This window comes from Lemur catta, chromosome 3, assembly GCF_020740605.2.
Source record: "Lemur catta isolate mLemCat1 chromosome 3, mLemCat1.pri, whole genome shotgun sequence".
Classification (NCBI taxonomy): Eukaryota; Metazoa; Chordata; class Mammalia; order Primates; family Lemuridae; genus Lemur; species Lemur catta.
This window is the reverse complement of record NC_059130.1, coordinates 42,499,327-42,525,494: the sequence shown is the minus strand read 5'-3', so window position 1 is coordinate 42,525,494 and position 26,168 is coordinate 42,499,327. Positions and strand designations below refer to the sequence as shown.

General features: G+C 33.1%; 1 protein-coding gene across 4 annotated transcripts in view; it reads left to right on the top strand.

Moving 5' to 3' along the window:
* SUCO (SUN domain containing ossification factor) overlaps window positions 1-26,168 on the top strand; it is an 83,794-nt gene that overhangs the window by 44,589 nt on the left and 13,037 nt on the right. For 2 of the 4 annotated variants that reach the window (XM_045547348.1, XM_045547347.1), the window contains exons 11-22: window positions 1,373-1,478; window positions 4,119-4,139; window positions 4,328-4,383; window positions 4,884-4,975; window positions 5,788-5,853; window positions 11,370-11,438; window positions 12,181-12,271; window positions 15,000-16,160; window positions 17,274-17,361; window positions 20,056-20,160; window positions 21,746-21,900; window positions 22,371-22,462. In XM_045547348.1, coding sequence (XP_045403304.1) covers window positions 1,373-1,478; window positions 4,119-4,139; window positions 4,328-4,383; window positions 4,884-4,975; window positions 5,788-5,853; window positions 11,370-11,438; window positions 12,181-12,271; window positions 15,000-16,160; window positions 17,274-17,361; window positions 20,056-20,160; window positions 21,746-21,900; window positions 22,371-22,462 — 2,102 coding nt within the window. Of the gene's footprint in view, window positions 1-1,372; window positions 1,479-4,118; window positions 4,140-4,327; window positions 4,384-4,883; window positions 4,976-5,787; window positions 5,854-11,369; window positions 11,439-12,180; window positions 12,272-14,999; window positions 16,161-17,273; window positions 17,362-20,055; window positions 20,161-21,745; window positions 21,901-22,370; window positions 22,463-22,743; window positions 22,983-26,168 lie in introns of those variants that run through there. The other 2 variants (XM_045547350.1, XM_045547349.1) reach the window with 2 other exon arrangements.

Below are 26,168 nucleotides of genomic sequence, written 5' to 3'. Positions count from 1 at the left end.
CATATGATATTATTCCCTTATAAGATGAGGTAAAAGACAAGAGGCGGTTAAGTAGCTTGCCTAGGTCACATGACTTGTGAGTTGGACAACCAAGATTGAAACCTAGAATTCTTGTGACTTGTGAACCAGTGTACACTTGTGACTGTAAAAGTCCTTACTTTTAATCGTTATGCTCTATTGCTTCCAAACATTTCTTTAAAAATTTATTAAAAACATACATGTACAGGTGCATCCTTTTATGAGGTATATTTTTGTTAAAGTCTGTTCTGAAACCTTTTTTGTACATGTGCGATTATGAAAGAAATAAACATTGTAAGAAATTTGGGAAAAACCTACATCCTATCAACCAAAGATTGATTAGCATTTTAATATATTCCTTCCAGTTTTTCCTATGCATTTATTTATTCTATCAAAAATATTTGCCTTCTACTTGTTATATCCTGAGAATATCCTTTTGTCTTTTAAACATGCCATTTTTAATGTGTACTTAATATTTTTCTTTCAGCAGAGGTGTTTAATCATTCCATAAATACTTTTTGAGTGCCCATAATATGCCATGTAGGATGCTATTATTTATGTAACTCTTCTTCTGTCATTGATGATTAAGAGTTTTTCCATGGTGTTTCTTCCTCCACCTTACACACAGTATCGCATGTGTATAGTTTTTGAGACCAGTTCTTAAGACCTCTTGAGAATTTCATCTATTATTTTGTGACTAATCTTGCTCACATTGCTTCTTTTTTCTCTAAGCTGCAATTTTCTTGCATGTCAAGTAGACATTGCAGCTCTGAAAAGTAAAGTGTATTTTTTTTAATGTGGGAAAAGAGAGCTCATTATTCTGAGTTCTTTAAATGTTACAGTAAACAAAAATAATAGTTTTAGATTATCATATCCAATTTCCTTTTAAAGGGGAACAGCTATGTAAGGTATGTCAAATTCAAGTATTGTAAAAGTTTTTTTTTTTTTCCTGATCTCCTTTCCACCAGTTCTTATATTTGTACTTTACATCATCATGCACTTGTCAGTATGTGCAGAGTTGTACCACCTTCTTCCAGGATGATCTCTTGACTTTCTGTTTTAAAACCTTCAGGAACCCCTCCCAAACTCCAAGAAGTGGTACTGGCCCTGCTTTGTCTAATGGTGTGATTTTTTTTCAAGGTATTCTTTCCCAGTAGAGAGGAACCTATCAGTTTAGTTGGAAAAGAAAATGTATTTATTTAATTCAGTGACCTGTTATATTTAAACTATGTTAAGTCAGTGTTCACCTGGAGAGGGAAAAAATGTACAGGATATATTTTGAAAATATGATGGAAGCTCTCAACATGTAGTTTATAATTTTTAAAAAATAATATTTATATTTTATATTTTCTAGATATCCTACAAATAAATGGATTAAGCTGGGTACTTTCCATGGTAGAGATGAGCGGAATGTCCAGAGTTTCCCTTTAGATGAACAGATGTATGCAAAATATGTGAAGGTAATGTTTATACATACAGGACTATGTTCTATAATGAAAACATATCTGTTATTCACAATTTCTACACCCCAACCCATTTAGAAATAGAAAAATTCAGAGGAAATTGACTGTAATATACCATTTAATAAAACAGTTCTTGCTTGGACATGTATTATTTTATGAGACAAATGTTAATATTCCCTTTTGTATCACTGGTAACCTTTGTTTTTTTTTTTTTGAGACAGTGTCTCTTTCTGTTGCCTGGGCTAGGGTGCTGTGGCGTCAGCTTAGCTCACAGCAACCTGAAACTCCTGGACTCAAGTGATCCATTTGCCTCAGCCTCCCAAGTAGCTGGGACTATAGGCATATGCCACCATGCCCGACTAATTTTTTTTCTATATATTTTTAGCTGTCCGGCTAATTTCTTTCTATTTTTAGTAGAGACGGGGTCTCGCTCTTGCTCAGGCTGGTCTTGAACTCCTGACCTTGAGCCATCCTCCTGCCTCGGCCTCCCAGAGTGCTAGGGTCACAGGCATGAGCCACTGCACCCGGCCTCACTGGTAACTTATAGGCTGTTTTTTTATTTGTGGCTCTGATAAGATTCCACATTATAACTCTGAAATTATTTTGCGTATTTATGCAAAGCATCATCTTCCTAGTATTTCTCTCTATTTTGAAACCCAAATCTTTGCTAGTCACTGAAGTCTTTAAAACAGTTCTGATTTCTTATTAGAATCTGATTCCTGGATCATTTTAATTACAATATCCAATTATTGGACGCGGTTATGACTTTTAGCTTTTCTTTTGTATGTTCAATTGAAATATTCTGTGTCCAAATATCAGTTTAAAATAGACTTTTAAGCACTGATATTAAGTGTTCCCTCTACTTCCTCCACCAACTAATCAAGTAGTAATTATCACACTTGAATTAGATTTAGACAAAACAGAAATTCCTACTCCTCTCCTTCCTGCCCTCCCTTTTTTTCTTCAAAATAGTAGCCATACCTTAAAGTACTGTTTTGTTAATATTAATAATATGACCTTTTGGAATGACAGCAGTTCTGATTTCTATCCTTTCTTCTTGAAATGTGAGAACCTACAGCTGGTACCTAATTTCACCTTCTGTGATTTTACTGTCTCTTTTTAAAGCATGTATTAAATTGACTTCTCTAAATGGCTAAACTTGTAGTATTCTTAGTCTCAGCATAAAAATGCTAGATTCTGTTTTGAAAATGCAGTTGATATTCTAAGTTAATAATTCAACAGAGTCCAAAGAAACAAGGGAACATCTTCAATTCCTTTTAAAATTAGTACTGAAACAATTATTTAATGACTGTTTTGTATAGTGTACTTTCTATAGTGTGAGGAGGAAAAAATGTTAAAAATCATTAGCCAGCTGATATAATTGTACTTAATTTTGCAAGTAAGACAACTCATGTTATAAAATAGTTTTGAGAATCACTCTTTATAATAGCTACTTTGTTAATAATGAAAGAATATTTTATTGGTGGCATAAAAAGTGCCATATAAAACTTTCTACCTTGTCTCTTTTATGTGAGAGAGTATAGAGCATTTGGGTGATTAGTTTTATGAAAAACCATCATTGGTAGACTTGAGTCTAAAAGCAAAAAACACTCTGATTCTTATTTTATAGCAATAAATGTTATATAAGTTTACTTGGGTTTTTCTTATCCTAAAAGAACTAAGCTCAAATCTACAAACTACTTTTTAATAACTTACATTTTAAAATTGCATTGATAAATATCTTCTACTTCTGTAAATTATACTTATATAACATAGCATACCAAAAATTTGTTCTTTCTCTGAAACAACTCATATACAATATTATATAAGTATAAATATCATTTTATAATATGCTAATCTTTTTATATGTATATACATAGAACATATGCATATATATCTACATATGTATCAATATATAAATTCATATATAGATATATACATGATACATATCTATAATATTTAAAGTAATTTAAGACAGATTATTTTTAGATGCTGTTTATTAATTGCTTTTAGAATGCTTTAGGGCTGGGCGCGGTGGCTCATGCCTGTAATCCTAGCACTCTGTGAGGCCGATGTGCGAGGATCCCTTGAGGTCAGGAGTTTGAGACTAGCCTGAGCAAGAGCGAGATCCCATCTCTACTAAAAATAGAAAAAAATTAGCCAGTCAACGAAAAATAGAAACAAAAAATTACCTGGGTGTGGTGGCTTGAACCTGTAGTCCCAGCTATTCGGGAGGCTGAGGCAGGAGGATCGCTTGAGCCCAGGTGTTTGAGGTTGCTGTGAGCTAGGCTGATGCCACGGCACTCACTCTAGCCAGGGCAACAAAGTGACACTCTGTCTCAAAAAAAAAAAAGAATGCTTTAATATCTAACAGATAAGTAAAATAGCAGTGAATTTTAGATTACTTAACTATATAACCTTAAAGTTAGTTTATTTCATTACAGTTATTTGGATTAAATTTATATCGTTGCTTTGATTTGTGGAAAGAATTAAGAATACTACAATGTTATCCATCACAGTACATTGCTTTCTATACTTTAATTATACAGTATAATTTACAAATATTTAAAGTTGCTTATGGCACATTATCTAGACTTTGGAACTGATTTCTTTTTCTTTTCCTTTCTCTTGCTTCAGATGTTCATCAAGTACATAAAGGTTAGCAACCTTCTCTTTTGCAATATTGAATAACAGGGCATGGCATATTAATGCATTACAAAAACTTTACAAGTATTGATTTTTGGGAAAATAAGGCCTTTATGTTTAGAAATGTTGTAATGAAAAAACTGAGTATATTGTTACATGCACTCTGCTGGCTTCTTGTTTCATGTGCTTTTATTCTTTAGGTGGAGTTGGTATCGCATTTTGGATCAGAGCACTTTTGTCCATTAAGCCTTATAAGGTAATGTAGAACAAAATGCATTTACTGAGTGCTTATTTTTAAAAAGGCAGTATATAAAAATCCCAATATATTTAAAGTGAAGAAATAATTTTCTCTTATGTGAAGTTCATACTGTAGAAATATGAACCCTGAAACCTTTCTTTCCCTTGAATGCAATTTGGAAAAATGTGAAAATATCCTCTGTTAAAGAATAAACTTCATTTTGTGTATTTGGTTTAACTTGCTTGCTATTTTGCTATGATGAAAATGTATGGAAACATTTTAGACTGGTATAAAAACGTGGTCATTATATTCCTAAATGTCTTAAGTAGATTAGTTTTACATTTTAATGGAAGCAGTAGATAAGTAAAATGTAAGGAAAAGCCATTATTATTTTGGAATCCAAAAGCCAGTGGCCCTCAAAACATAACCAAAATTGATGTGTGTCATTTATTATGAAGAGGTAAGTCTTAACAACTCTGTTTTGTTTTGGAAGTCTTTAATGAGATTGTTTTTGATAGGGTATTCGGCACTAGCATGGTGGAAGAATATGAAGAAATTGCTGATTCCCAGTATCACTCAGAACGTCAAGAACTATTTGATGAGGATTATGGTAAGTAACTTTAAATAGGTGACTATTATATATATTTTTTTACTTTTTAAAATCTAATTGTGAGTATAGATTACTTAAATCAATATGACTGTTGTCTTTAGACTTTAGTTTTCTTGTTTTTAACCCTAAGCAAATTTTTTCTTAACACCTATTTTTCAATATGATTGCTTTGTTGTTGTATTATGTCCTAGGTTTATTAGTCAGTTATTTGTAACTGAAACTCCCTTCCATAAAATCAGTACTATAAATTATGATTATATCCCTGTGCCAGGCCCCAAAACCTATTAATCTTATAAAGCAGCTGACATTGTAGGTAGGCGCATTAATTCCTTTGGTTTGCCATGAGCCTAAGAGCAAACACATTAAAGCCTGAGCTTTTGAGAAACTCCTGTGAGCCTTAGGAGGTAGAAGAAAGTTTTATGACCTGTTCCATTTCTGCTTTAAGTCCTTATTTTAAGATGTCTTAACCATAGTTGAACAATCTGAATTTTTCCTTTCCTCATTTTCCTGTAAGTGAAATGAAGAGATTGACTAAGAGTTGATAAAATATTATATATTGAAAGCTTGAATAAAAGTCTTATAAATATGGTTAAAATTTTGGTAAGCATTACAGTTTTCCTTGGTGTATTTTGGTTTGTTAAATGGCTTCTGAATTTCACTTTCTTTTTCCAAACTTGTTTTAGATGTATAATTCATGTTTATTATAAAATGTTTTAAATGTCAGCTGACTTTGACAGGACATAATTTGAGTTTTTAAACATATTATTAGAGCTAGTTCTCATCATAAGTACTTTCATTTTCTCTCTAAACAGATTATCCACTGGATTATAGTACTGGGGAGGATAAATCATCAAAAAATCTTCTTGGTTCTGCTACAAGTGGGTATCTTGAGATTTTCCTATTCACATTACTAATGTGTTTCTCAACTTGTTCGTTCTGACATACATGGACATTTTGTTGTGGTATCGTTTAGAAGATGCCTTTTCCCAATGTTGAACTTTGGGCTTTTGAAAAGCATTTCTATGGAAATGGAATAGGAAGAGTAGATGAAAAGAAAGAGAAAGATGGAAGCATATAAAGGTGTATCTTCTGCTCTAATTAGGCACTCCTATTTTGAGGCAAATTTCTGGTAGTGAAGAAAGGCTGTGAATTTCCTGGGGGAAACAATTACTAAAGAGGTTGTGCATCAGTGAAGTCCTAGCAAATGAGGATTTGTTATCTATGGGTATGGCTAGTTTCCTATTTAATTACAAAATATAAAGGCTGTTCTTATCCATAATAGTACTGAGTATCAATAATGATACTACTACTAATATGCTCTTTGTAAACTAAAGAAACAATGACTAAGACACTTAGTGGCTTATATTGTTGTCTTTCCAAAGTAGTGTCTGAACCTAGTGGTAGGCTGCCTAAGGAGACTACTGGAAGACCATTACCCCTGGCACTTTATTTTTACTGGTAGAGTGTGGGTAGGTATATTTTAATGTTATTTTTGGTTATTTGTGAAAAATGTACAACTAACTGGAAAGAGTTTTCTATTTGGAGATTAATAATTTAATAAAAATAAATTTTAGTAAAATAGGAGACTAGCTGCTTGTGCTTTTCACTTGTTGCTCTTAGTGAATTGAATTGCTCAAACATTGACTTTATAACTTTTTTAGATATTCAGCCAGTAGTGCATATACTTAGGTAGTTATTTTGTACAGCCACAGTATATGGAGTTAAGAATCACTTCTCTTTCTTTTCATCTTTCCTTCCTGCCTTTCCCCTCCTTCTTTCCCTCTTTCTCTCCATAGAGGAGTATGGACTTCAGTAGACTTTTTAAGGGATGGGAGGAACATTGTTAAAAATACCTACAGAATAAGAGTCCTTGATTACAAAGTCATATTATAAAGTATTATTCAACTTTGTTATATATTCAATATACTTTGTTTTACTTTATTGCTAGGGTTCTGACATTTTAGATATTAGTGATTATTTTTAAATAGCATACCTATCTTGTTGACTATGATGTAAAAATAGGCGTCTCATTCACTGCTATAGGATATAATTTTTTTAGGTGTGAAAGAAGTGATACGATTTTATCTGGTTGGATATTAATATTGTTTGTGTCCTTAAATTTGTATTAATTCTGTATGTTATATGAGAGTCATTATTCTGCCACTTATATGCATTAGCTCAATAATGCCAAGTTAGCTCTGGAAGCATCATTATTTCATGAGGTTGGAAGATAGCCCCAGACTAAAAGACGTCTAGCTTCTGGTGGTTACTGGAAAGGAGAAGGCACCCCATGGAAGGTTACATCTTACCATAGTTTCAGATAAAGGAAAACCTTGTTGATGTTCTGGGTTTTCTCTTTCTATGTGTCTATGGGATTAACTCCTAGACACCATGAAAACCTAACCATATGTCAGTGGAGGACATTTCCCTATTTGTAATCTCTTCTCTGACCGGTGTATTATTTTAATTGATTAGTCACAGAATCTCATTTAGATCCTCCTTTTTGGATCTTTCCCCTTGAAGATGTGTTTTTTGCTAACACGTCGCTTATTTTTTCTTTTTACTAATTTCTAGGAGGGCGGTGTTACCATCTAGTGTTCTAGTTGTTGAAAGAATTTGTATAGTGAGACAAAATGGGTGGGAAGATGTCAGCTGAGCATAAGTGCAGAAAATGGGGTTTAAAACAATCTCCACCTCTTGAAGTTTCACAACAAGAGAGGCAGTGGGAGCTGAATGATAAGACTTTGCCATCATAAAACTTTATAAACATGGTCTAATATTGTTGCCTTCTATATCTATGTCCTTTTAGTCTTCTCTGAAGAGTTTGGAACTGTTGGTTTTTTTTTTTTTTGAGACAGAGTCTCTCTTTGTTGCCCGGGCTAGAGTGAGTGCCATGGCGTCAGCCTAGCTCACAGCAACCTCAAACTCCTGGGCTTAAGCGATCCTACTGCCTTAGCCTCCCGAGTAGCTGGGACTACAGGCATGCGCCACCATGCCCAACTAATTTTTTCTCTATATATTTTTAGTTGGCCAGATAATTTCTTTCTATTTTTCGTAGAGATGGGGTCTTGCTCTTGCTCAGGCTGGTCTCGAACTCTTGACCTCGAGCGATCCACCCGCCTCGGCGTCCCAGAGTGCTAGGATTACAGGCGTGAGCCACCGTGCCCGGCTTGGAACTGTTTTTGAGCTTGACTTAGCTGTAGCCTTGTCCAAGGTGGCATAACTTTAAGGAGTACATAATAGAATAGAATCAGGCCAAAGAGGTGGTCTCTGGCATTAGAATGTCTGAGTTTGACTATAATCATCACCACTTTCTAAATTAGCTTGAAATTGGCCTATTTGAACCTAATTTATTTTTTCCTTATTTTTAATATGGACATATTTCCTACAAAATAGAATTCTGTAGCTTTAATCATAAAAGAAACTTCTTTTTCTTTTTTCTATCAAGTAGTTAGCAGTTATAGGAAATACATGTCACCAGAATACATTGCTTCTGATGAGACTTGGGTGTCAGAGAGCATGCACACTGCATATTTAGACATTCTTGATATTATGTAATATACTTAACTGCTAACAAGGAAGAAACTATTGTCTTAGAGCTGCATTCTTGGCTTTCCGTGTATGCCAGTGCTGGCAACTCTCCTGCCTGATTCTTTTGTTTACATTCTTGAACTAAAATGTTTGAATTTTTTACATTAACAGGAATTCTTTATATTATCCTGCTTTCCTTGTGCTTTGTTATCTAAATTTGCCAGACCACTATCTACTTTAATATTTGTGCAAGTCTGCCTTTGCTCTCATACATGTGGTCTGCATTTTATTAAAATCACTATAACTGCTAAAGGTAGATATATGCATGTTTAAGACAAAATGTAGTTTTTGTTTTCTTTTAAGTCAAAGTATTTTTATGAATATATGTATGTTTATATAAAAATATGTAGGTGTTAAGGTCCTAGAAGGACCATTTTACTAGAAGATGGAAGTGGCCATGCTTCAGAGGTAGTACATGTAAAAGGAAGTAGTTTTTTGTTGGTTTCTCTTGTTATGTTATAGCACAGGTATAATAAACTCTTCAGTCTCAGCAGCCTGGACAAAATTTGTTTTCTGTATCAAAAAGAGCCATTGGTGTACTGGAGACTGAGTAATAACATGGAAATATTTGGCCGCTAGGATAATTTTATTCCTAAATGAATTAGGCGGGATGAGTAAGTTGCCCAACTCAAAAATAAAGATGTTGACTAATCCAGGAGAAATCAGGGACAGTTATCTATATTTGAAGTTATTACTTTAGCCTATTTTTGAGACTTTTCAGTGGCCAGATTATCACAGTGACAAGCTGTCACATGTTTGGATGCAAGTTGAGAATGGTCAGAATCGAATATTCACAATGCTGCTTTCTCTCAAAAGACAAAAAAAAAAAAAAAGACTATGTTAGGCAATGTTCTGTGAATGTGGGAAAATTATTTCTTTTAGGTTAGATGGGCTGAGAAAGTAGGAGTTTGCTAAATTTTGCTTTTGTTACCAAGTTCCCTGAAACGGTGATAATAAATAATATTTTAAAAGGGTAGATAGTGTAAATCAGCTTTATTACAGGTGCTAGTATTAAAATTTAGGTTCATGAAAGAATACTTTAAAGCTAATTTCTTTATACAGAGTAACATGTGCTGTTTTCTTGAATTCTTTAATAATAAACGCCAAAAAATTTGAAGTCTAAGGTAAGATCTCACTTTGAAGCACAGGAAAGTAGACTGTTGATTTCACCATTTGAGTTTGTGAAGCAGTCAGCATTGACTATAAACTTCAGGTAGCAGCATAAGTAAGGGGGTCATATCTAATACTGCAGTATTGGTTTGGTGTTAGAAGTGGGTTTACGAGGAAATAACATTTTCCATTCCTGACTTTGTCTTAGTTTATGAGGAAATATGGAGTTTCCATTTCTGTCATTATCTCCTGCTGAGGCATCTTGTTAGCCCTAAGAATGAAGGCCACTTCTCCGTTCACCAGTTGGCCAGGCTGAAGGGCCATACATTTAAACATGCTATTTAAACATTTTAAAATGACATATATCAAGCTCTTGTGTTGGAAACAAAGTACTACTACTTTCTTCTCTTTCAGAATACAGAATCATAATTATGTAAAGATCAAAATTATAACTGTCTCCTAGCTATCACCTTTAAAACAGTCTAAAATCTCCTACTACTTTCCTCCACACTTTAAAGCATATGTTTTACAGGATTAGCTCCATGTGACAGTGCTTGGCTTGCTCCCAGCCTTCTTGATGTACTAGATTTTGCTCTCTTAGATCCTTTCCTAGTTTTCACGTCTCTGGTTTTCATTGAAAGTGTGATGAAAACCGTGTGGATCTCTTTTAGGAAAGGAGACTAAGATGGAAATAACTTATGAGGCTTAATAAGTAGCCCCTGCCAGGCCTTATTATTTTAACAGAATAGAATACTTCTAGTGAAATTTCAAAGATTAGATTGGGGATGGAAGTTAATTTCGTTTGAAATTACATCACATTACTGGACAGAAGCCTCCTTATTCCTAGCACCAGCTTTTCATGGAGTTCTGCTATTTTGTGGTCCTCATTTGTGTGTCTATTTGCATAGATCTTGAGGTTTATACCACTTTTTCATATATCCTCCGTGAAAAGAGAGGCAGGATTAGCAAGTATACAAATTGGTCTACCTGTAACACTTTGTTGTATGACTTTAACTTTCAGTTAATCTGCCCCATATCTATCCCTACTCAATTCACCAAAGAATCTGTATGCTTTATACTCCAGGAACATTGTTATTTTAGCCAATCAGTTTTTAAAAGTAATTCAAGAAATTTGATTCTATACATTATCAATTTGGAATTTATCCATATTACCAATAGATGCTATATGCTAATAGTTATTTTCTGCTTTTCTTTGGATAATCTCACTGTTTTGTTTACTTTTTCCTGTGATAATACCTGATTTTAAAAAAGCTTTTGTTTTTCAAGTTTTCTTTTAACTGTAGCCTTTTCAAAGAAAAACAAGCTTTTCTGTAAAATATGAATTTTGATCATCACATTTTTCCTTGTCCTAGTACAGGATGTATATTGAGTTATACTTGAATTTTCTAATATGCTGAAAACAGTGTTTTGGTAAAATGTTTGGGAAGCTTTACCAAAAAAAGTATATGTAAATTTAAAATTCCTTCTAAACATCAACAGATTTATACTTTACACTTTGGGCCAAAATTTATTTGTGTCCTATACTGGGCTTTAGTAGTCAGGTGAATAAAAAGGTAACGTGCCAAAAAAATGCAAAAAGATCATTATAAATGACTTTTTGACTATCTGATATTAATTTATATGAGAATATTTAGGTATATTGGTATTTTTTTCTGATTGAATTTTGTTTTAGATGCCATTCTAAATATGGTGAATATTGCTGCTAATATTCTGGGAGCAAAAACTGAAGACCTGGCAGAAGGTACCTAATCATTTTATGGGTCTTTTAAAGAGCTAGTCAAGTAATGAGCCAAGAAAATTTGAGTTTTCATAGAGAAATGCAAAAATAGTTCAAAGGAGCTTACTGATCTTCTGTTATTCATTGTTTATTTGAATTCTACAAGTTCTTTTTAATAAAAGGATCTTGTCTATATAAAATTCATGAATTTGTTTTTTGATTCTTTGCTGCTGTGATAGTGATGATTTTATCCCTTATCTCTTTACTGAGGTTTTGATGTCCTAATAGTACTTCAAATGTTTTCCTTTTATGTGTCAAGTAGCTACTTAATTTAGAAAGCCATCTTTTCCTTGTAGAATGGCAAATAAAATAGTAGCAAGGAGAAATAAACTTGCCTTTTTTGTTTTTAAAAAATGTTTAGTTCTAAGTACATACTTGAAATGACCCACTTATTTCCTCTCATTCTCTTTAATAACTCTTTCAATATCTAGATGGTATATTAATCATGTAAGATTACACAGAATTCATAGTCATTTGACTTGTTTTAATTATCTGAGAAATTGAGAAATAATATACATTATTTGTAGTTGTCATCTTCTATGATCATTTCTTTCTAAAACAACTTTGATTAAAAAAAAAGTCTGTAGTAGCAAACCTATTTGACTTTTTTCTTCTCCAAGAAACTAAAGTTATTTGTTATGATAAAATATTTTCGTGGTACAGCTTTTAAAAATGGAACTCAATATGAGCATCTTTCTTAAAATAGGAAATAAAAGTATATCTGAGAATGCCACTGCCACAACTGCACCTAAAATGCCTGAATCAACTCCTGTTTCAACTCCTGTTCCATCTCCTGAGTAAGTTATACTGTGATATTAAATAGAGTTCTATTAAAACGGAGAGCTAAATATACTATTATAAAAAAAAGGAACTTGTGACTTGTGTGTGAAATGATTACCTATAGAGAGCTATGAATCATAGGACAAACATTCTGTAGCCACTCAGAACATCTTTGAGTTGCTTCTTCCCATTAGTGTTTATGTGTACTGGGACTATACTTTGTTCTAGACCAAATGTTTGTTGTTTTTATATTATGTATTACTTTCGTTATTCACAACACTGATATTTTCCTTATTGCAAATAATTGACCTGACTGTGCAGGTATAGGCTTGAGGACAAATTTTAAAGACCTGCTTTTATTTATTAAGGTCAAGTTGAAAACCATTGATTATGTATCTCTATCTTTAGAAAGCTACAAAGGATACCTGAAATACTTAGAGCAGTGGTTCTTGAGTTATCTGCTTGTCACACAGCAAGCTCTTATGGTGTTCTATTTCTCTGAACTGTATAGGTTTTTCTCCAGGTTGCAGCGGAGCACTTTTGGCAGGGATGTATATAGATAGGTATCAGGTAAAATATACTCATTTTTTTGTCCTACCAGAGAGGATTACTTTTTTTGGTACTTTTTCTTATCTATAATAGATAATAAACTCTTAATGATTTGGATAATTGAATATAGTTATTATAGATTTAATTTATATATATTTCATTAGGGATATTCCTATAAAACTTTGCAAGTCCTTTCTCTTAGAGGAACTGTACTTCAGAGGTTAAGATATTTGAACATGAAACAGTTAGTTCTATGTAGTATGTAATGAGACCTATAGTGAATATGCTTTGAACTACAATTCCAGAGTACTATACTAATTAAAAAATGAGATTTTTATGCTTTGAAGGGCATAATGAGAAATGCATATTCTGCTGTGTTAATCCTGCAAATGACTGAAGATATTTAATGGGTGATTAGAGAGAAAATATAGATTGTGTGTTACTGATTCCTAGAAGGACCTAGTCTGTTGGGGATAGAGACATTCTTGATGTTTCTAATTACCTGGAGTTGTGATTACTATTTCTGATTTTGTAACTAGGCTTCTTCAGTTAACAATGCATGGTATATCTTATTTTTCTAAACTAAATAAAGCTAATTGTATTTTATACATGTATGCGCACATACACATACATATATACATGTAGATAGGAATATTTGTTGAAAGATAAGTCAGTTTTTACTTTTTTATTAGATTTTAATAGATGTTTTTTCCATAATTTTTTACTTAATATTTCTTCATGTTTGTCTTAAATTCTTTTTAGTGATTATATAGCAATCCTTTGAGGAAAATATATGAAAATGAGAGAACCCATGATAGGGTATCACTTTTAAAGTTATTTTGAAAAGCTGACTTACATTCTTTTCCTAGGTTTGAGTGAGTTTAAGTATTGCTCTGCTTAGAGTGTATGTAGGTGGCATATAACATCTACATACATTAGTTTTTACCAAATTCAATTTAGTTTTTCTCCCTCTTCTCTAGACCTTAGTTCTTTTTACTGTCATCATTTATTTTGTAGATAATAATGTACCACCTGAATATGTAAGAAATGTTATTAGAGAGTATATATATATGGCAATAAATATCTTTCTATTTAGAAAAGCATGGCCTAATTGTGTTTTAATTTGATCCATTTACTATTTTGCTGTCAACAAAATGAAAGTCCACCTTATAGATATTGTCTGTTTTATTACCTTCTCCTATCTTTGCTATTGTGACATTAGTCTTTATTTGAAGACATTTCCTGGCATTCTTAGTAATTTTTCAGAGTAGGAAAATTGCGTATAAAGGTAATTCTTTTTGGTATTCAAATGACTGTATTTTTTTCATATTGCACCTTTTGTGCTGTAAGGCTGCACCCAGAAATTATCTTTATCTTGGAAAGAACCACAGGCATCATAATTTACAACACTGTTCCCATCAGGTCCACCTTCCCACTTGCCTATACTCGATACACATACTTCAGAGTCCAAAAATAGAAAAGAATTAGTGACACTATTAGTTTATCATAAACCACAATTTTTATTTAAGTTTTTAAGTATTTGGCTTTTAACAATAGAAAATTAGCCTAGACAATATTAAGATTATTGGTGGGGGGGGGGATATGTTTCTTCACTTCTAAAGCAGAAAATCTTGTGTGTGTGTTTAGTGCTGTGTTGCAATTCAGATCATCCTCAGAAAAATTATCTTTGGGAAATCTAGCTGCCTTTTGAAAATAGGGTATTCAAGCACAGAGTACATTTATAACTATTAAGAATCCTGATTCTGGTTCTAGCTGTGGAGCTTATAGCTGTTGGATAGCTTAATTTCTGATCTGTAATGAGTGGTGAGGCTTATAAAGATTTGGTGACTATTTTATGGGAGGAAAGGTACACTATACATTCAGTGAATGGAAGTATTCACTTATAATTCTTAAACAGATTAAAAGAAAGCAAGTGTGATATGATAAATGTGGTTTGAGTTATCTGACTGGTAACTTGATAAATGGTCTTTCTGTTACCATTTCTGTGCCATATTTGTTTTTATAATAAAAATGAAGGTGAAAAATTCATCAAAAAATAATTTGAGTTTCTTCTGTATTCCCAGCCTTCCTTTTATCTTATGTATGATAATGTTTATTTTATTTGAAAATATTTAAAAATATTTTAACTTTAGGCTTTCAAATAAAGTGATTTGTAACTATGATATATATTTCTAGGTATATAACCACTGAAGTACACATACATGACATGGAACCATCATCACCAGATACTCCAAAAGAGAGTCCCATTGTACAATTAGTTCAAGAGGAAGAAGAGGAGGCAAGTCCATCTACAGTGACCCTTCTGGGCAGTGGTGAACAGGAAGATGAATCATCACCCTGGTTTGAGTCAGAGACACAAATATTTTGCAGTGAACTGACCACAATTTGTTGTATTTCTAGTTTTTCAGAATATGTATTTAAATGGTGTTCAGTTAGAGTTGCTCTTTATTGGCAGCGCAGTAGAACTGCTCTGAGTAAAGGAAAAGATTATCTTGTGTCAGCTCAACCACCATTACTGCTACCTGCAGAATCAGTAGAAGTTTCAGTATTGCAACCTCTGAGTGGAGAATTGGACAGTAAGGGTATGGAAAGGGAAGCTGAAATTGTTCTTGGTGACTTAAGTAGTATGCACCAAACTGATTTGATGAATCACACTGTAGATGCAATTGAACTTGAACCAAGCCATCCTCAAACTCTTTCTCAGTCTCTTCTTTTAGATATTACTCCAGAAATCAGTTCATTATCTGAAATAGAAGTATCTGAGTCTGTTAAATATGAGGCAGGACATACACCATCACAAGTGATTCCCCAAGAGAGTTCTGTTGAGGTTGATAATGAAACAGAAAAAAAATCTGATAGCTTTAGTTCTATAGAGAAGCCATCTGTTATCTATGAAACAAATAAAGTTAATGAGGTAATGGATAATATTATAAGAGAAGACATGAACTCCATGCAAATTTCCACAAAGCTATCTGAAACAATAGTGCCACCTTTAAACACAGCTACTGTGCCAGACAATGAAGACGGGGAAGCCAAAATGAACCTAGCTGACACACCAAAGCAAATTTTGACTCCCGTTGTAGATTCTTCTTCATTACCTGAAGTAAAAGAGGAAGAACAATCTCCCGAAGATGCCCTTTTGAAAGGGTTACAGAGGACAGCTACAGATTTTTATGCTGAATTGCAAAATTCTACAGATCTTGGATATGCTAATGGAAATCTTGTACATGGATCAAACCAAAAGGAGTCTGTATTTATGAGACTTAATAATCGTATTAAAGCCTTAGAAGTTAACATGTCTCTTAGTGGTCGCTATCTGGAGGAGCTTAGCCAAAGGTAAGCTTTATTTTGAATTAGCACAATCTATTACACACAGTAAGTTAAGTAGTGAAATATGATCCTCACAGAAAGAGAGGATTTAATTATCTCATGATATAACAGTAGTAAGCACAGTTTTTAGCTAGAGAGAAAAAGAAACCTATTTGAGTGGTGATCAATGACTTAATGATTTTTTTAAAGTTGTAGAAGTACTTCTCAGTGGCGTAATACCTTTGTTATTAGGCTAATAACAAGTTTGAATTATTTATACTCACTTTTTTCTTCTTCTTTTGCTTAACTTTAGCTACTTTTATTGTTTGATTTCCAGAGTCCTCATGGAAAAAATGATAATGTATGGGCCTTAAAACTCTTAGTGGAACTTGACCAGATATCACTTAAGAGTTTAGATAAGTGAAGACAAAGGTAGACTAAATTGGATGATTACGAAACATTTGCAATTCACACCCTTTTAAACAGGTCCTAGTTCTAGTTCTAATTATTTATGTTGTGTGCTTCTAAGTGCCAGAGACAGTGCCAGTATGTTTTTGCAGTGATTAAGACCTCAGGCACAGCTTCATTTTTTAAACCTATGTATTCTTTTTCAGTCATTTAAATGTCCATTGACTGTCCTTAGGGTTTCTCCCCCAACATTTTGCAATCATGTAGGCACCAAGTATATAGACACCACCTTTTCTTACACCTTAAATTGAAATGTTACTAATAAAATGTCACTTAGGTAGTCATATCCTAAGTGGAATTTCTTCCTAATTCATACATACAATGTATTGGCAAATTGTGTGTGTGTGTGTGTGTGCACGTACATGCCCATTTAGTTACTTAGTTACCTGCTCTTGCCTTTCCCCACCCCCATCTGCACCCCAAGAGAACCACAGAAACACTGAATTTTATGTAGCAATGAGATGCATAGAACTGATGTGAAGGTAGCAAATACCTCAAGGGACCTCTTCATTATACCTTTGCAAATGTCCCTATATTCCTGTATTGCACAGATCTGAGTAAGGGTCATTTTAAGAAAAATGATTTATCTCATATGTCCAAATCAAAGTGTTTCCAGTGCTAAGTGAATGAATAAGAAATTAAAGCTAATTTAAACCACTTTTTACTCTGTAGGTACCGAAAACAAATGGAAGAAATGCAAAAGGCTTTCAATAAAACAATAGTAAAACTTCAGAATACTTCAAGAATAGCAGAAGAGCAGGTTGGTCTCCTTCATCCCTTATTTACATTTTATATGAATTTTCATTAAATTTTATAGGATCTCACTGTTAAAGGGATTAGTATGGTTAGTTCACTTTTTCCCCTGATAGCTGATGTTTAAGTCTGTTATATGATGTCACATTTGGAAAATTATCTAGCTGTTAGCATCATTATTTCCTTTAGAGAAAATTTTCTTGAGCATTATTCATATTACATTTTTTGTGTGTGTATGTAAGTAGAAGTGCAGTGGGCTTTTCTGCAACTTTGGTAAACTCTTTAAAATCTTCAGGAGGATTGAGAGGAAAAAAATCTTCTGTGGATTTTTATGTAAATAATCTTATTGACTGCAAATAAGAACAGCTTTATTTCTTCTTTTTGTTCCTCATACCCTTTTCATTTTCTTCTCCTATCTTGTTGATTTTAAGGGAACAATTTCAGTATTGCATATTTAAGTGTGATGTATTATCACAATAAAGAAATTTTATACTGAGCTTTTCTAAAAGGTTATTTGTAAGTAGGGCATGGTGAGGTAAGGAGGCCTGAGGTTGCAGAGAGTTTAGTTAAGTGCATCTTATTCTCCCCGTTCATGGCACATTGTAATTGTGATTCCTTCTTTATTGTTTTTTTTTTTAATTATTATTAAGGTTTGAGAGTTCTTTACATACTCTGAATAAGTACTTTATCAGAGATATGCTTAGCAAATATTTTCTCCCAATCCATTACTTGTTTTCTTATTTTTGTTACAGTGTAGTTTGAAGAGCAGACATTATTGATTAGTTGAAGCCAATTTATCAATTTTCTCTTTATGTAATTTTTGCCCTATGCAAAATCACAAAGATTGTTTTCCCCTATGTTTTCTTCTAGAAGTTTTATAGTTTTAGTTTTTCATTAGGGCTGTGATTCATTTTGAGTTAATTTTTTTTGTATTACAAGGTATGGATCAAGGTTCTTTGGGGGAGAACGGGGGAGGGGGAAGGTACGTGAATATCCATCTGTTCTAGCATCATTTGTTGAAAAGACTGTCCTTTCTCCACTGAATTTCCTTTGTACTTTTGATAAAAACCAGTTCACCATAGGTCTGTTTCTGGGCTTCTGTTCTATTTATCTGTTTGTCTTTCTTTATGCTAATACCACAATATTGTGATTGCTGTAGCTTTTCTAAGTCAGGTAACGTTAGGTCCTCCAACTTTGTTGTTTTCCAAGATTGTTTTGACTGGGTTTTTTGCATCTCCATATGGATTTTAGAATCAGCTTGTCCGTATCTACAAAAAACAAACAAACAAACAACCCCCCCCCACACACACACAAACTCTATTTGAATCTTAATTAGGATTGCATTAAATTCACAGATCAATTGGATAACTGACATCTTAACAATATTAAGTCTTCTGACCCATGGGCACAGTATTTATTTAGGTCTTCATTAATTTTAATACAATGATTTCCCCTCTTCTGTATTTCCTCTTTGCTTACATTTATGTCTTGTGTCACAAAGACTTAAGTACTTTTCAGTGATCTTGTGTATTAACACTATTGGCAGTAAATCTTGATTAGAAGCATTAACCAATCTATTAAATTTAACAGCTCATACTTTAAATGTTTATAACTGTCTTGAATTTATCAGTATCAAATATGAGCCAGGATTCAAAAGAAACAATTTAATGAGTCACATTTAGCATTTTTAAAAATGAAGTAGGATAGAAAGTACCATAGTGGATCACAGTAAGGGAAATAAGTGAAAACCTTTTGTTACAGTTTTATATGTCACCACCCCCAACTTACCCACACACAAATGCACAACTGACACTTAAAATTTTTTGAATCTAAATTTCAAAAACTTAAGTCTAGAATGATAAATAGTTATGTAGACATTTCATATAGGGTCCTAAATTAGAGTTTTAGATTTCATTGACTTCTTCCTGCACTCTTTTCTTCCTCCCTAAATTTATTATTATAAGTTCAAATTTTCAGTTCAGCTTCCCTAATATGGGTTCATAACTATGAGTGTAATGTATAATTCCCTAAAATAGACATGCAATTGATATTTTAAATGAGACATGTTTGTTGATTATAAAAGTTTCTAAATTCCAGAGCTGCCCAAAAAATAGAAAGATGAGTATTTTTCATGAATTTCTTTTCATTGGTGATATTTTAGCATTGATTAGATGAACATTTATAGGTATTTGACTATAATATCCTGAGTTCCATCATGATATGCTATGAAAGAGAAATTTTAAAGCTTTCTTGGTATTGAGCCTACTTTATATCCAAAAACATTCTTCAAAAAGTTTTCATTATGTCTTTGTCCAATTGCTTTGCTTTTAAAAATGCATATTTGGCAAAGTGACTGTTTTTGTATATAGCTGGTGATATGCTAGTTTATATATGGAGCCCATATTAATTTGAAGAGTAATTTATCAACTTCTGTTACACAGTAGTTCACATTGTAGCAGTGAGTGGCAAAAAAATTTTGTGGTTGGGGGAGTTGAACATAGGTCCCAGATTCTTGAAGTGCTTTGTTTGATTTTTAATCTTCTGGTCAAACTTTACAGTATTTATTCATTAAGAGTTTCCTATTAGTACATTTGTTTTGGAAGAACTTAGTGTTTTTTCCAGATTATTTTACTTCAATTTATAATGTAGTTAGTATACAGATGAAACACAAAGAAAAATGACACTTATTCCTTTATCATAGGATCAGCGGCAAACTGAAGCCATCCAGTTGCTACAGGCACAGCTGACTAACATGACACAACTGATTTCAAACTTATCAACAACAGTGGCAGAATTAAAACAGGAGGTAATTGTTATTCTAGTATTGTGAGATACAATGCATGTATGGAGATTGTCACGAAGGCAAGCTTATTAACATGAATGTGGTACCTAAAAACTTTAACCAAACAAAATTATCATTTTTGGAGAACTTTTTCAGAACAACAGAATATGGAGTATTTAAGTTTGGGGAATGTATTAATTATCATAATATTTATAAAACATGACTTCTATAATTTAGGCCTTAGAAGTGTAAAACTATTCTAGTAGGCTGTTTGCAAACATTGACAGGAACACATACTTCATTTGCAGTTCGAAAGGCTTATCAAGTTGCTTAACAAAGCAAAAATTTCATTGATTTAACAAAAATTTATTTAGCATCCTGGTATACGTGAAACATGTATAGTCCTAGGTTGTGGCATACAGCAATGAATAGTCCCTGGCCTCACAGGATTTGTGTTCTGGGGGAGGGATAGAATGCATGTAGTAAGTTTATAAACAGGTGATAATTTCTCCTAGTGATAAGTGCTATGGAAAATATGAAATAAAAAAAAAAAGAAATGTATGTGTGTAGAGTGGTGATGGTAAAGAATGCTGCTTTAGCTAGAGTGATCTTGGAAGGCCTATCTGAGGAGGTAGCATTAGAACTGAGTGCTCAAGAGACTCCTCAAGCAGCCACACATTGCCTGGGATGAGAATGAACCTGATACTAGTAGAACTAGGGCAAAGGACCCAAGACTTGACACAGTGTGATGTGTTTGAGGGCAGAAAGAAAGCTAGTGTGGCTGGAGCATAGTGAGTGAGGGAAGTGAGGCTGAGATATGGGTTGAAGATATTGGCAGGGGACTGGTCATATAGCACTTTGTAGGAAATTTAGAGTTTGAGTATTATCTGAATCATTGTAAGTTATTGGAAAGTATTAAGTAAAAAAGTGTTATGGACCATGTCATTAATGCTTAACACTTTGAGAACCCCCCCACATGTTGCACTGTGGAGAATTGTCTGTTGGGGAACAGCAAGAGCAGAAGCGGAGAGAAAGCCCATTAGGAGGCAATTTTAGTAACCTGGGTGAGGTGGTAATGCTGGCTTGGACTAGGATTTTAGAAGGGGAGTATTGTATACAATTGTTGAATTCAGGATATATTTAAGAGGTAGAAAGATAAGCTTTGTTGAAATGTTGGGTGTGAAGGGATGAGGAAATAAGGGTGGTTTTTAGGTTTTTGCCTTAAATAACTGGGTGATTGGTGGTTCAGTTTTACAAGATGGGAAAGACTAAGTGAAGCACAATATTCTTTTCTCCTTGAGGAGATAATGCAAATGTAAAGCAAAATAAATGTGACAAAATGTTAACAGTTGAACAGCATAAATATGTTTATTGTATTATTTTTAAAACTTTTCCATAGGTTTGAAAATTTTCAAAGGAGGAATTAGTGGGGGGAGGAGAAGAAAAAAAGAAAAACATTGATTTAATAGTTCATTTTCAAAGAGCATGCCCTGCATTTATGGTTTTGAAGCAAATTTAAAAAATGTTTAAAATGATTTGTCCTTTGAATTTTAAATACCACTATGTTTTTTCTAATATGATTTACTATTATTTTTTACTCTTATCTCAGGTTTCAGATCGACACAGCTATCTTGTCATATCTTTGATTCTTTGTGTTGTCTTGGGACTGATGCTTTGTATGCAGCGTTGTCGAAACATTTCTCAATTTGATGGAGACTATATTTCAAAACTTCCTAAAAGTAATCAGTATCCAAGCCCTAAAAGGTAATGCCATCATTATATTTCACAATTTTCTTTTTTTACTATGCCTTTTATATTTTTGAGAAATTTTGACCAAATAAAGGAACACTGAGGTAATTCGTTTCCCCATTTGATTATCTTGATAATAAAATGTTTAAAAACATCATTGCGGTAGTGAGATGGTCCTATGCCTGATTGGCTCTTTGAACTATAGTGAAAACACTAACAGTAAGTACATAAAACACTTGAAATGTTTTGGTTGAGAAAGAAACTCAAATGTGGAATTCAAAGGAGGAGGAAAATAGGTATTTTAATATAGTACATTTTAGACAAAGATCTTTAATTTTTTTATTTATATTAGCAATAACTAGAGCGTTAGAGTTAGTCCTATTGGTATGTACAGTTCCCAGTAGCCTCCATTTAGCCTCAACTACATTTATATTTATTTGTAGTTTACTCATTTTACCCAATATTGATTTTTCTTAATATGTTAGGTGTTTCTCTTCCTATGATGATATGAATTTGAAAAGAAGAACTTCATTCCCACTCATCAGATCGAAGTCTCTACAGTTAACTGGCAAAGAAGGTAGATTTTTGTGGCTATGCAATATGTACATGTAAACATGAAACTAGCTTACTTCTGGCATAAGTGTAATGTCAGTATTGTGTTTGTGACCATCTGCATCAAAAAATGGATACAAGTAGCCTTTGTGTTTGTTCTATGTCAAAGCCACTTTATCATTTTCACATTTTATATCTGTCTTTGTTTCTAAAAGCCCAGAGGGTGGGGAGGCGGGCTTAGTTTATTTGATTAGCAATTGGTAGCTTTGTTTGCACATGCTCCTGTTTAGAAGTATTTCTTTTTAGAAAGGGGTGTTTGAGAAAGTTCAACAGATATGGAAAACCTGAATGTGCTCCCATAGCATCCTGTGCTTATCTGCCTCCTCTTCTTATACAGGTAGGACCCCTTTTGTCTCTAGTTTAGGACTGTGAGGCACTTTCTGAGCAAAAGTCTTGTCTCCCTTGTATAGCCCCAGAGCTTATAATTGGGTTCTGTTGTCTAATGCTCAATAAATACTTCCATTTAAATGAGTATATGTGTACTGAGTGGCTGTTTTCCTATTTCAGTATCTTTGTAATTAATGCTCATTAAGTGACTTAGAAATTTGTCTTCATAGCAATATTAAAATAACCTACTTAATTACATATTTCAATTAGGAGTGTTTTCTTAATAATCACTGGCTATTGTCTCTTTCTTTAGGATTTAATAACCAAGTAGCATGTTTTGGTTGATTTAACCATTTAAGTAATCATTTCTGACCTTCACTGGTTTATTGCCACAGAGCTTTACAGACTTAACCCATTACATGTGTGTTTACTTAGGGCTAATAAATCTCTTCCTCCTTCCTGCTTTTTTGTCTCTTTTTTTTCTTTCTTTTGGAAGTGAAATTTGTAATTGAAGTATTACATACAAGAAAGTTAATTATCATATATAAAACTTGATTAATTTTCACAAACTGAACACAGCTGTGTAAACAACGCCCAGATTAAGAAGCAGAGCATTATCCAGCACCTCAAAAAGTTCCTTATGCTCTTTTGGTCGCTAGAGACCCATTCCCTTCCAGAGTAGTCAGTATTTTAACTTCCAACTATTGTAAGATTCACCATGCTATTGAGTGTAGTAATTTGTTTGTTCTTATTCATGTACAGTATTCCATTATACAAATATATTGCATATTATTCATTTACATTTGGATTATTTTCATTTTGAGGCTATTACAGATCTTTCAGTGAACACATGTGTGCATTTCTTGAACTCCTGACCTCAAGCAATCCTCCTGCCTTGGCCTCCCAGAGTGTTAGGATTACAGGCGTGAGCCACTGCGCCCGGCCACATTTTTGTTAGGTATACACCTAGAAGTGAATAATAGTATATGTATGGTCAGTTTTAGTAAATACTGCCACACAATTTTCCAGAGTGTTATGTGGATTTGCCCTTCTGTCAGCTGTATATGAGAGTACGAGTTGTTATACATCCCAGTTAACATCTAGTATTTTTGGTCTTCAGCCATTCTGGTGAGTGCGTATGCATTCCTTATTTGAGCTATATTCATACAATTAGGAAATAATGTTAGAAATATTTTTCCTTCTCAGTATATCTAGTCTTATTTTAAATTAAGTGAAATCATGACTCTTTTACAATTTCTGTCCTCTTTAACTCTTTAAGATCAAATAGAAGCCTTTTGCACCTGATAATAGAATTGCTTTTATTTTAAATAACAGTGTCATCTTGGTTTATCTTTACAAGTAAAGAAAACTGAGTACAGTAGGAAGGTACAGTACTAACGTTAATGCTGATTCTTTTGTTAGTTAGTTCACTTATTTTTTCTCCTGTTTGAATTAGATCTCTTCTCATGGCATTTATCATAGTCTGCTTTGATTTGACCTATCTTGTACTTGCCTTATTTTCACTTCTAACCTCTGTGAGAAGGGACCATGTCTTGTTTTGTTTTGTTTTTAAATGTGGTAAAAAGCACATAAACATAAAATTTACCATCTTAACCATTTTTAAGTGTACAGTTCAGTAATGTTAGGTATATTTACATTGTTGTATAACAGATGTCCATAATGTTTTCATCTTGCAAATCTGAAACTATGCCCATTAAACAACAAATCCCCACTTTTCCCTCTTCCTAACCCCTGGTGAATACTTTTCCATTCTCTGTTTCTATGAATTTAACTACTTTATATTCTTCATATAAGTGGAATCATACAGTATTTGTCTTTCTGTGATTGGCTTATTTTACTTAGCATAATATCTTCAAGTTTTATCCATGTTATAGCATGTGACAGGATTTCCTTCCTTTTTAAGGTTGAATAATATTCCATTGTACATATATAACACATTTTCTTTATCCATTTATCTGTTGATATATGTTTGGGTTGCGTCTTCTCTTGGCTATTGTGCATAGTACTTCTATGAACACGGGTATACAAATATCTCTTCAAGATCCTGATATCAATTCTTTTGGATATATAGCCAGAAATGGCATTACTGGATCATATGGTAGTTCTAGTTTTAATTTTTGAGGTGCCTCCATAGTTATTGCACCATTTTATAATTCTACCAACAGCATAAGAGGGTTCCAGTTTCTTCCCATCCTCACCAGCACTTGTTATGTTCTGGGTTTTTTGGTGGCAGTCATCCAAATGGGTATGAGGTAATATCTTATTGTGATTTTGATTTGCATTTCTTTGATGTATTAGTGATGTTCAGTAACTTTTCAATATACTTGTTGGCCATCTGTGTATCTTCTTTCGAGAAATGTATATTCAAGTCTTTTGCCCAGTTTTTAATTGTGTTATTTGATTTTTTTATTATGAAGTTGTAGGAGTTCTTAATGTGTTCTGGATTATAAACCCTTATTAAATATGTGATTTGTAAATATTTTCTTTCATTCTGTACAATGTGTTTTCACTCTATTGATTGTGTCCTTTGATGTACAGAGTTTTTAAGTTTGAAGTAGTTCCATTTATCTATTTTATTTTTGTTGCTTGTACTTTTTGTGTCATATACAAGAATCATTGTCAAGTCCAAAATCATGAAACTTTTCCCCATTGTTTTCTTCTAAGAGTTTCATAAATTTAGGTCTTTATTTAGGCCTTTGTTTTGTGTTAATTTTTGTATATTTTGTAAGAGTCCAATTTTATTCTTTTGCATGTGACTATCCAGTTTTCTCAGCACCATTTGTTGCAGAGACTGTCCTTTCCTCATTGAGTGGTTTTGGCACTCTTGTTGAAGATCATTTGACCATATTCATGAGGGTTTATTTCTGGCCTCTTTATTTAATGCCATTGGTCCATCTGTCTTTATGCCACTACTACACTGTTTTGATTACTGTAGCTTTACAATGTGTTTTGAAATCTGGAAGTATGAGTTCTCTAATTTTGTTTTTTTCAAAATTCTTTTGGTTATTCAGGGTCCCTTGAGATTTCATAAGAATTTTAGAGTGAATTTTCTATTTCTGCATAGTGCCCTTGGAATTTTAATAGAAATTGCATTGAATCTATAGATCATTTTGGGTAGTATAGACATCTGAGCAATATTAAAGCTTTCATTCTATGAACACAGAATGTCTTTCCATTTATTTGTATCTTCTTTAATTTCTTTCATCAGTGTTGTTTTTTCAGTGTACAAGTCTTTAACTTTTAGTTAGGTTTATCCCTAAGTATTTATTCTTTTTGATGCTGTTGTATATAGAATTGTTTCCTTAATTTCTTTTTCATATTAT